This window comes from Arachis ipaensis, chromosome B01, assembly GCF_000816755.2.
Source record: "Arachis ipaensis cultivar K30076 chromosome B01, Araip1.1, whole genome shotgun sequence".
NCBI classification, from domain to species: domain Eukaryota; kingdom Viridiplantae; phylum Streptophyta; class Magnoliopsida; order Fabales; family Fabaceae; genus Arachis; species Arachis ipaensis.
Window position 1 is genome coordinate 137,039,047 of NC_029785.2, and position 10,839 is coordinate 137,049,885.

Sequence of the window (10,839 nt, forward strand, 5' to 3'; positions counted from 1 at the left end):
AAAATGTGATTTTTTTATTATTAATTTTATAAATAAAACTAAAAAAACATAACAAAAAAAAGTATTAAAAGGATATAGGTCGTATTTTACTTATTTAATTGATAACAAAAATTAAAAAAAATTATTCTCTGTATAATTTTACCAATCTTAAAGACGTAATTAGTGCAATTAAAATTTTGGATACAATTTTAGTTCATGACAGCAATTTTAGTGATCATTTTAAAAATTTACTCATTTTTTGACAAGTTACATAGTGTAAAGAAGGCAACAACATACTATAGTATTAAATAGAATAATGGAGAGTGCAATAGTTGTTTTTCTTTATTGATGGACATATCCTCATAGAGTAAGGTTAAGATGATCAATTCAAAATAATAGTTGAGGTGCATTGGTAGAATGTGTGTAATAATTTGTTTGTAGGTGGTTGTTATGACTTATGAATCTATTTTTTATATTTAGAAGTTCTGTAGAGTGTAGAGGTTCAATTCTTCTTGTTTGCTAAGAGAATAAAGAATGTGGAAGATAATTAGCTATAAATTAAAAATAAAACTCTTAATTTGTTTTTGACTTTAAATATTTTAGTTTTTTCTTAATAAAAATTTTATTTTTTTTAAGGTGAATATTTATATATAGTTGTTTTCATATGAAGTTAATGGTCAATAATTGTTAGATGACAATTTAGTCAAATTTATCAAATTATTTATCGATTCTTAACTATTAACTTTATACGAAGACGATTATTGGTGAATTTTTACTTTTCATCTTATTTTAAACCATCGTCTAAATGAGTTAAACACCATTTAGTGTTGCTAGATATTAAACTCCAAATAAATGATCTAAATGAGTTAAGCCTATTTAGCGCGCCTAATGTCGAATATAAAATGAATGAGTGACTATAGTCATTGTAGGTAATTTAATTTAATGAGAAAATATTCAGGTTGGTATTTAAAGTTACACTCGAACCTCAATTTAGTTCTTGAAGTTTCAATTGTCTCAATTTAGTTCCTAAACTTCTCAATTGACTCTGTGATGGAAACTATTGCAGGACTAATATGATTAAAATTTGAAAAATTTAGGGACTAAATTGAAGTAATTAAAATTGTAAGGACTAAATTGAGACTCGAGTGTAACTTAAGAGACCAAATAGTGAAGTTATCATAGACATCACAATTTTAATAGTTTACATTTTTAATAAGACATGTTAATTATTTAATAATAATAGTAGATACTACTACTACACTAGTTACATACACGTTCATGATTCCCAAATTCAATTGTACGTGTTCTAAACTTTTAATGGATGGTTAATTTGGTTGCTCAGGGTATTCCTTACCCTAATAGGTCAATAACTAATCTATCGTGAATTTGAGTTTTATTTAAAGTTTATCGCTAGCCAATAAGTTACTGCATACACAAGGTGATATTTGAATCCCCGACACTTGCTTAAACGGACGAGTGAATTGACCACTCGACCAACCCAAGTTGGTTAATTGTTTTAAAATAAATTAAATGATAAATACTTATTTTTTCGGTCTTGAATTATAAATATTTTTTTCCTGGGACTGGGCCATACACGAAGAGGCTTTGTGAAGCAGGCTAAGCTGGTTGGGCCCCCATAAAAGCTTGTCAAGAAAGGAATGTCCACGGAAACCTAATACACTTTTATGAATTTTACAAATAACAACAATAATTAATTTAAACTAATAAATAAAATTAAGAGAAGAAAAAAGAAGGAAGCCCTAGTAGGCAATAAATAGAGGAGGCGTAAGAGGGTTTAGAAAATTGAGAGGAAGAGGATTCATTCGAGGGTGGCCACGTTATTTAGCGACCCTGAAACCCAACCCCCCTTTTTCTCCGTTCCCCTTCTCCTCTAGGGTTTTTGGTTTTACCTCCTCCTTCTTCTTTTCTCATTCACTTCTTCTTCTTCTTCTTCGTCACAATGAGCAACGACAAAGATGCCTTCAACGTTTCGGATCTCACTACTGGTACACAACCTTATCTTCACTCATCGTTTCTTATTTTCGTTTCAATTCTCCGATTCTATTGATTTTTCTGACTCGCTTCTGCTTTCGTTTCGTGCTCAAGCTCTCATCCAAGAGAACAGAGCTGACCTTGTCAACGCTCTCAAGGTATATCTATATAACTGCATGCTAATTGGACTTGCTTTGGACTTGAGTCTTAACATTTGGATTTAGCTTCCTTAATTAGGTTACCAACTTTTGGTGGAATCATGTGATTTTTAGTAATCTAATATTTTGCTCATTTTTTGTGTGTGCAGAACAAGATACAGAGTCTCGCGGGGCAGCACTCCGATGTTCTAGAGTCTCTGACACCTAGTGTGCGGAAGAGGGTTGAGGTCCTCAGAGAGATCCAGGTAAACGCCATTGCTTCCTGAAGGTTTTTCACTGCTGTATTACTAGCTTACATGGGATTTTCAGATTTCTTCTTCATATGTGTTCATTGTTTAACTTGGTGTTATTATTAGTATTGTTGAGTACTTGTGTTACTTGGACTTTTTGCAGGGTCAACATGATGAACTAGAGGCAAAATTTTTTGAGGAGAGAGCAGCTCTTGAGGCTAAGTACCAAAAAATGTATCAGCCATTGTATACAAAGGTACCCTAAGTAATCTGTTGTTGTAGAGAGTGAAGTTGCATATGGTTTTGCATACTGTGTCTGTTTTGTATACTTTGTGAAACTTAATTCTTCCATCTGCAATATTAGAATTCAAACATGATGGTCTTGAATTTTATTGCAATGATGGATGTTCAGTATATCTTTATCTCCGGGTCCAATGCCACGTTGCTGGTAGCTACAAGCTATGACCAATGATGCTATGATTGGACCAAGAGCAAGAATGTTCATTTGTTTCACATCTTGATAGGAACCTGCGGATCTTAATACACTGTGATCTGCGGAGCCGTTTTATGTGATTACATTCTATTTTATGTAATCCTTTTACCGAAAAAAGGGGAAAAAATCTATATCCCTCAACGATTTCTTAATCGATGCAGCGCTTTGAGATAGTTAATGGTGTTACTGAAGTTGAAGGAATAGCAGAGGAGAAAACTGCAGATGCTGAAGAGGATGAAGGTACTAATTACAAGATCACACCTTTTCTTTAAATAGCATTTCAATTCATTCACTGATAACATTTTGATTTGGTTTTGTAGAAAAAGGAGTGCCTGCTTTTTGGCTCAATGCAATGAAAAACAATGAAGTGTTAGCTGAAGAGGTTAGTTGGTTCTATTCAATAGTAACTCCTTTTTTTCCTTTAAATGTTTATTTTATGTCTTGCAACCAAGTCTTAGTGTTAGCTGAAGAGGTTAGTTGGTTCTATTCAATAGTAACTCCCTTTTTCTTTTAAATGTTTATTTTATGTCTTGGAACCAAGTCTAATTTTAAGTCTTTGTGAAATAGATTTCAGAGCGTGATGAAGGTGCTCTCAAGTTTCTCAAAGATATCAAGTGGAGCAGGATAGACAACCCAAAAGGATTCAAGCTTGAGTTTTATTTCGATACTAATCCTTATTTCACAAACACTGTTTTGACAAAAACATATCACATGATTGATGAGGATGAGCCAATATTGGAAAAAGCAATTGGGTGAGCTATATTTTTTCCCACTTTATTGCACTGTTTGCTATCCACAACTCTATATTGTGTCACAATGGGTTGGCTTTTTCTTAAATAAATTTGGTGGTTACTTTTTCCTGTAGGACTGAAATTCAATGGCACCCAGGGAAATGCTTGACGCAGAAGATTCTTAAGAAAAAGCCCAAGAAGGGTTCAAAGAACGCAAAACCTATTACGAAGACTGAAAACTGTGAAAGTTTCTTCAATTTCTTCAATCCACCACAAGTTCCTGAAGATGATGAAGATATTGATGAAGATATGGTAAATCTTTTATTTTATTTTATTTACCTTCTACAGTAATTTGTTATGAAAGTCTTCAGTTTGAATCTTTAAGAGGAACACAAGCAGAAGTAAAAAATCTGTAAATTTGAAAACCTGCTGTTTAGCTGTTAGATATGACCAGATTATTTGCCAGAGCTAATTAATGTTCTCTTTAACAGGCCGAGGAACTTCAGAATCAGATGGAGCAAGACTATGACATTGGGTGAGCTTAGTTGTTTCCCTCCATTCTCTCTGATATTTTTCGATGTTGCTTTCTGAATCCAGGATTGATGAATTCTCATATCACACTTGTTCAGGTCAACAATAAGGGATAAGATTATACCTCATGCTGTGTCATGGTTTACTGGTGAGGCCATTCAAGGAGAGGAGTTTGGAGACCTGGAAGATGATGATGAAGACGACATTGAAGAGGATGATGAAGAGGATGATGATGATGAGGAAGATGAGGATGAGGATGAAGAGGATGAGGATGAAGAAACCAAGACCAAAAAGAAGGTATTTCATGTTAATTGCTTTGAAATGCTGAAACACTTCTATTTATTTAGTTAGTTTTGTATCTAAAATATGTTATTTCTTGCCATCACCTCCGCTGTGGCGATGATTTCGTTTGGAATGTCATTTCAGCCATCACATAAGGTAAGATGGTCAATTTTGTAATCTAAATTATAAATGAAATAGGGCTTGATGCTGAGGCCCATAAGTTTCTTCTTTCTAACTTGTTTCAACGTTGGCTGGAAATTTTCAGAAGGGTGGAAGAGCACCGGCTGGTGAAGGTCAACAGGGTGAGCGACCTCCAGAGTGCAAGCAGCAGTAGAAGTTTATCTATTACGAGTTATGCAGTAGCTGAAAGCTTTCTTGTTGGAGAATGTCTGTTGAAATAGTGGGGTTCATGCGGTTTTGTTTTATGATGCTTAATTCATTTTTCTCTTTTAAGGTATTGGTAGTTTGAATTGTTGGTCTCCATTCTCCTATTTTCTCTACATATTTTGGAGAGAATGTTGTTATATAGTGTTAGGATTCTATGATTGTTATTGCTGGACTTTGTATTTGTGTCTCGTATACTTCAAATATATAGTGGGAGTTTGTGGTTTACTTCTTGCTGTTGATTGTAAGCCATTCAAGGATGTTCGCGGTTTTGTTCAGTTTGTCAATTGATACCCCAATTGCTAAGACAAAACACAACTTCTACCCCACCAATCATATTATGAGAATTTGTTGTAGTGTAGCTGCTTTTTCGAAGGGGTGAGCTGTGACAAAAAGTTATTGGAGTTCGTATATCGAATATAATGGAAATGGAACATTTAATAATGGCATAGCATCATCATCATGATGTTCGGAAATACTAAAGTATCATTTGACCACCCAGGCTCTGATGAACTAGTGTTATTAATTTGGATTTTCTAAATTTTAAATTTTTATTTTTATTTTAGAGAATAAAGTGTGATTTCTTACTATTGAATGGTTTATTTTTTATTTATTTTTTTTAGTTCTACTTATGAAATAAATAATGAGGGATTATATTTTACTTTCTAAAATAAAATTTAAAATCTAGAAGATCTAAATCTGTAAAGGTAAATGTTGAAAGAATCAAGTAATGTAGCAAGTTCATGCAAGATGTATGAAGTCACGAAGGAATTGCAAATTGGAAAGTGGAGGAGAGGGATAGGGAGGACCTGGATCCCAAGAGAGACAATGGAGGGAAAAAGGGTGGCAGTCACTGAAGTATGGATTACTACACAGTGAAGAGAAGACATGCTAATACAAGATAAAAAAAATAATAAAGTTGGTTGTATAATGAGTAATGCTAAGTTCAAACGTGTTTTTTAATTAGTGGTAAATTTTAATGAAGAATAAAAACTGTTTTATGTTTATAGAAAAATATTAAAAAATAAAGACATCATGTATAATAATAATACCCAACTTGGTTGGTTAAGTGGTCAACTCACTCATCCGCTTAAGCAAGTGTCGGGAGCTCACTCATCCGCTTAAGCAAGTGTCGGGATTTGAATTACGCATGCGCAACTCATTGGCCAGCAAAAAAAAAATTAATACACTCTCCTTAAAAAACATTACAATTTTGACTGTTTATCTAACTTTACTATTAGAAAAAAATTTCCCTTCCACAGTAACAAGAGAAGAGACCACAAAAGCATTTTCCTTGAAGGTGAGTAGATAGATAAGTGGATAAGGCGACCAACACTGAATCGAAGTCATATGTATTAAAAGTTGGGCTTCGGGCTTCAGTTATTGTATTCCACTTGTTCCCGCGACGAAGACGAACGGTAACACCACTTGTCTCTCTATCACTCTACTTCTCCTTCCTCATCCCTAACCAATTTTCACTCCCTTGCAGCATCACAATGACGGTTAGGATTCGCTTTGCAAGGTTTGGTTGCACCCACCGCCCCTTCTATCGTATCGTTGCCGCTGATAGCAAATCCACCAGAGATGGCGGCTCCCTTGAAATTCTCGGTTTCTATGACCCTTTGGCAGGTTCTTCTTCTTTCTCCTGCCTTCCTTCTGTTTGTTATATTGTCAGTGTTAAAGGATAATTAATTGAGTGAAACTGAAAGGATCCTTTTGATTATTAACCGAAATTATTTAAGTAATAGTATCTCTTGTTAGTAGTATTGTGTTCTATTATATCTGTCACTGAGGATTAGGAATGAGAAGGAGGACCAAGGATGCTAATTGGTTTCTTACTTCTTCTTTTTCTTTTTCCTTTTTTTACAGGGAATGATAGTGACAGAAAGATGGCTCTCAAATTCGAGAGAGTGAAGTGAGTAACTTTCTGTTATACAAGTTCTCTAATACATCTACATCAGTGTAGGTGAAATTAGTTATAATTCAAGGGACAATGTTATTGTTAACATATCTTAATTATTCTGAATTTGATGTCTCCTTGTAGAAAATAGGAGAATGAAATGTTAAAACCATATCTGGAGTAGTTCTTATCACATCCTCCTGAAGAACTAAATATTATATTTTGCTTTCTTCTTTCCTGAAAGTTTTCTGAATTTGTTAACATATGTCCCTACAATCATGCCTTTTTAATTGTTGTCTAACTGATTGGAAAAAGATATTTTCATGTTGGTAATGTTGGAATACAATCAAAAGGACTTCTATAAGTTCATGTTTTGTATTTCTGTGATTTGTTAAGGATTAAATTACATGTCAATTGTCTCTAAGAGTATGTTTCATTGGGGTAAAAGAGGGATGGAATATGTTATAGTTAAGTTTGATATCTATTGAGTTCGTGCAAGGCGAGTATTTCTTGTTACACAACTACCATCAAACAATCCTTATCAATTTATATATCAATAAACCATCCAACCAAACATCTCCATCACATTTACCCTTGTGAAGGTATTGGCTTTCTGTTGGAGCTCAACCTTCGGAAGCAGTAGAGCGTCTTCTACTGCGAGCAGGGTTACTTCCTCCACCACCAATAGTGGCAGCAGGTGGACCACGTGGTACGAGCTCTGTCGGTACATCCAACCAGGAACAGCCAGCTGATGCCAACCGCGATGATGGTGAGCTTCACACACTCCTCCTATAAGTGCTTGACAATTTTCACCTTTTGAGCTAGTTTTTTAGGTTGAACTTTGGCTCACTCAATTCCAATGCCATTATTACAGGTGTATCTCCAGAAGCTATCTTTTCAATTGGCTTACAAGTTAACTGAAGAGAATATCTGCAATATGATCCGGGAATGTGGTTTGAGTTGTGGAAGTATCATCACCTAGAGTAAGGTCTAAACATTAATTAAATTGTGCACACTGTCAAGTTGTACTCTGAAATGAACTCGTAGTTTATCTTGCTGTTGAAATTCCTGTTATTTCTGTTTTTCTGAAACTTTTGCATTTGGAAGTTTGCCTGGACAGTAACAGTAGCAGCATATTTGGTTTCATATTTATTCTTCTAATCCATCATGGAAGTTGATTTATTTTTGTGTCATACATTTTGCACATATATTTCTTTTCACAATTAGATGGGGTGTGGAATTGATCACTTGTTATATCACAATACATGAAGAGATGCATATCAGTTTGGTAATACATGGTAGAAGTGGGTGCAAATAAAATATATTTCTCAAGTTAAAAGTTTGATTTCCAAACAAGTTTCATGTGAAATGGACGCTATCCTAGGATATCAATCAATGAATATGATGCTTGTATTCTTCGTTCCAATAAAATGTATATTATTTCTTTTTGGCATGAAAGGTTACTTGGTGTCGTGTATACGTACATGTTTCCTCCTTCCAATTGCCGAACCTTTCTCTATTGCACCCGTAACTGGCCACCGAATTGTTCATGCGGGCCTAATTTAATTTGGATTTGGATTTTTTAAATTTTGAATTTTATTTTAGAGGATAAAGTATAATTTATCACCATTTATTTCATAGGTGGGATCAAGAAAAAATATCAAAGAGAAATCATTTAATAGTGAGAGATTTTACTTTATCCTCTAAAATGAAAATCTCAAATTTAGAGAATCCAAATTCATTTAATTTAGTGAGTGAAAAAAGGCACGCGTACACATAAACATTAGCAAAGTTGACGAGCGAAATTAGTAATGGAAGGCTAGGAATTCAACTTTAACACATTGTTTGGTTTAAATGGTTTTGAAAGGAAGGAAAATGAAAGAGAAGAAAATGGGTGGAAAAGTCCATTTTCCATTGTTCGGAACAGAGGAGAAAATGAGTGAAAAACAAAAAAGTTGACATGGGTCTATACAATTTTTTTCCTCTCAATGTTGCGAGGAAGAAAACTGAAGAGAGAAGGCAAGAATATTAAAATTCCATATTTATTCTTCTAACAACAAAAAGCAAAATTCTTAACTCACTCTCCATGTGGAATTAATATACGTAAGGGTAATAAAGTAATTTTATTCTATGATAATTTTCTCTCCTCTTACTTTTCTTTATATCCAAACAAAAAAATTTTTTTTTCTTATTTTCTTTTCTTTCATTTTCTTTTCATCCAAACAATATACAAAGAAATTTACTTTTTCTCTCATTTTCTTGCCTCTTATTTTCTTTCCATCTATTTTTTTTCCTCTCATTTTCCATCAAACATCCAAACATATTGTAAAAGAAGAAGGCCAAGGACTTAGTGAACTTGGGATCAACTAGTCATTTCCTTTGCGATCACAAGACACTTACTTAAACGAATGAATGAATTAACTATTTGATCAATTGCTTAAAAGAATGAATGAATTAACTATTTAATCAATTATAGTTAGTCATTTTATTAATATTTTTAATGTTGATTAAAAAAAAAACTAAGAACAACTAGCTCTCCTAAGAATTTCTAGTCCCATGAGGATCCATCATGTAGTGCACACTAAAATTCTAATGAATATTTAGGCTGTTTAGAAGAAAGATTGAGATTGAGAGTCTAAAATTAAATTAAGTCTTTTATTATATTTAGTGTAAAGTATATAAAGTTGAGTTATATTTTAATATTTTATTTAGTTCAAGATAAATATAGATATAAAATAAAAAAATTTATTAAAATATCTTTAGTTATAAATAAAATGTTAAAGTTTCAGTCTCCATCTTTAAAAATTTTATACTCTTAATTTTAATTTTTTGTGTCCTCACTTTTTAGAGATAATAAAAAATCTAAAATATTGTGTTTTGAAATTAAAATTTTAATTTCATTATCTCTGATTATCAAACATAATAATATTGATTCTTTGAATTTTCCAATCTCAATTTTAGTATCCGAAAACAAATATTTTTTTTTTGTTTGGTATTGGAAAACAAATAGTAGTATACTACCTTTGTTTTTGTTGGTATTAGAAAAACAAATACTACCCGAATTATTAGGTGTCTTGTTTTGGGCCACATGTTTTGTTACGATCCCGAAAAGGTAGATATGGCATGCCACGTTGAGCCCCAAAATAAGCCCGGCCCACCGTTATTAAGGTTAGGTAGGCAGGTGAGTTGATCATGATTCATGAGATAAGGTTGCAATGCAAGTTCCCGCATAGTCTTTTTCTTTGATTCGTTTTGGAGGGTGCGATCGGCACCGAAACTTTCCCTATTATCGGCAGTTCCAATTACGAGGTGCGTGCAAAGGACTTATCCACTCTCAATTAAACTGCTGAATTGAATCATTGGCTCTACGCCTCTACCACACACCACTGTCTACAAAGAACAAAAGAATGATGCAGCATTGGAATTTATGAAACAAGTAGCGGGCCTTTGACAAATATGGAGTAACAGAAGATTATTGAATCGGTTATGAATTGCGACACTTGGCTTCCATGCAGATTCTCGCCGACAAAAAGGTGACCATGCGAATCCACCGTATATAAGAAGAAAAAGGGAAGAGAATGTCTTGTGCTACAAACTTCAAAAATAAATAAAAAGAAAGAAAAGATGAAACAAATTCCTGAATGGGAGTATGAATTATAGAAATGAAACAGTGTGCATGCATGTGTCTGCGTGTCTTTGATGTTGTATGCTACAAGCTATTAGGCAGTGTTTGGTAAATAGCCAGAAACAAAAAACTGAGACCGAGAGACAGAGACTAAAAAAACAGAGATTGAAATAAATTTTAGTAACAAGAATGAAATTCTAATTTAATTTGTACAAAAGATAAAATTAGAATTAATTAATTGAAATGAGCATATTTTAAGTATAAAATATTATTAAAGTTTCAGTCTTCATCTCTAAAAATTTTAGTCTCATGTGTCCCTACTTTTTTAAAGTACTAAAATACTTAAATTTCAAAGAGAGAGACAGAAATTTTAGTACTAATCTCTGAACCAACAAACATGATACTGAGTTTCAGTCTCTCAGTCTTAATTTCTATTTAGTGTTAAAATGATACTAATTCATTTGTTTTGGAAAAATTTTTAAATAAACATCATTTGTGATATTATGTTTAGGTTATTTGAGTGCTAAAGTAAAA

The 10,839-nt window shown here is 33.1% G+C and overlaps 2 protein-coding genes across 3 annotated transcripts; both read left to right on the forward strand.

Annotated features, from left to right (window-relative positions):
• Positions 1,717 to 5,040, forward strand: LOC107643197 (nucleosome assembly protein 1;3). Of its 2 annotated transcripts, XM_016346780.2 has the most exons (12): positions 1,717 to 1,985; positions 2,086 to 2,129; positions 2,279 to 2,374; positions 2,523 to 2,615; positions 3,014 to 3,092; positions 3,173 to 3,234; positions 3,420 to 3,604; positions 3,718 to 3,895; positions 4,075 to 4,118; positions 4,213 to 4,411; positions 4,541 to 4,552; positions 4,662 to 5,040. In XM_016346780.2, the coding sequence occupies exons 1-12, from the start codon at positions 1,940 to 1,942 to the stop codon at positions 4,728 to 4,730; spliced, it is 1,107 nt and encodes a 368-aa protein (XP_016202266.1). In that variant the 5' UTR covers positions 1,717 to 1,939; the 3' UTR covers positions 4,731 to 5,040. The 2 variants fall into 2 exon arrangements, with proteins under 2 accessions (XP_016202266.1, XP_020962997.1); XM_021107338.1 differs by lacking the exon at positions 4,541 to 4,552.
• LOC107643205 (30S ribosomal protein S16-1, chloroplastic) lies at positions 6,009 to 7,871 on the forward strand. The gene is made up of 5 exons (XM_016346794.2): positions 6,009 to 6,198; positions 6,270 to 6,409; positions 6,650 to 6,695; positions 7,283 to 7,449; positions 7,555 to 7,871. Exons 2-5 carry the CDS (start codon positions 6,277 to 6,279, stop codon positions 7,599 to 7,601), a joined length of 393 nt encoding a protein of 130 aa, XP_016202280.1. The 5' UTR covers positions 6,009 to 6,198; positions 6,270 to 6,276; the 3' UTR covers positions 7,602 to 7,871.

Excerpts from the sequence above, each read along its gene's own strand:
- LOC107643205 (XM_016346794.2), top strand. The coding sequence starts at position 6,277 with ATGACGGTTAGGATTCGCTTTGCAAGGTTTGGTTGCACCCACCGCCCC. Across the intron at positions 6,410-6,649 it reads TTTCTATGACCCTTTGGCAG|GGAATGATAGTGACAGAAAG; the intron begins GTTCTTCTTCTT and ends CTTTTTTTACAG. Across the intron at positions 7,450-7,554 it reads TGATGCCAACCGCGATGATG|GTGTATCTCCAGAAGCTATC; the intron begins GTGAGCTTCACA and ends CCATTATTACAG.
- LOC107643197 (XM_016346780.2), top strand. The coding sequence starts at position 1,940 with ATGAGCAACGACAAAGATGCCTTCAACGTTTCGGATCTCACTACTG. Across the intron at positions 2,375-2,522 it reads AGGTCCTCAGAGAGATCCAG|GGTCAACATGATGAACTAGA; the intron begins GTAAACGCCATT and ends GACTTTTTGCAG. Across the intron at positions 3,235-3,419 it reads ATGAAGTGTTAGCTGAAGAG|ATTTCAGAGCGTGATGAAGG; the intron begins GTTAGTTGGTTC and ends TTTGTGAAATAG.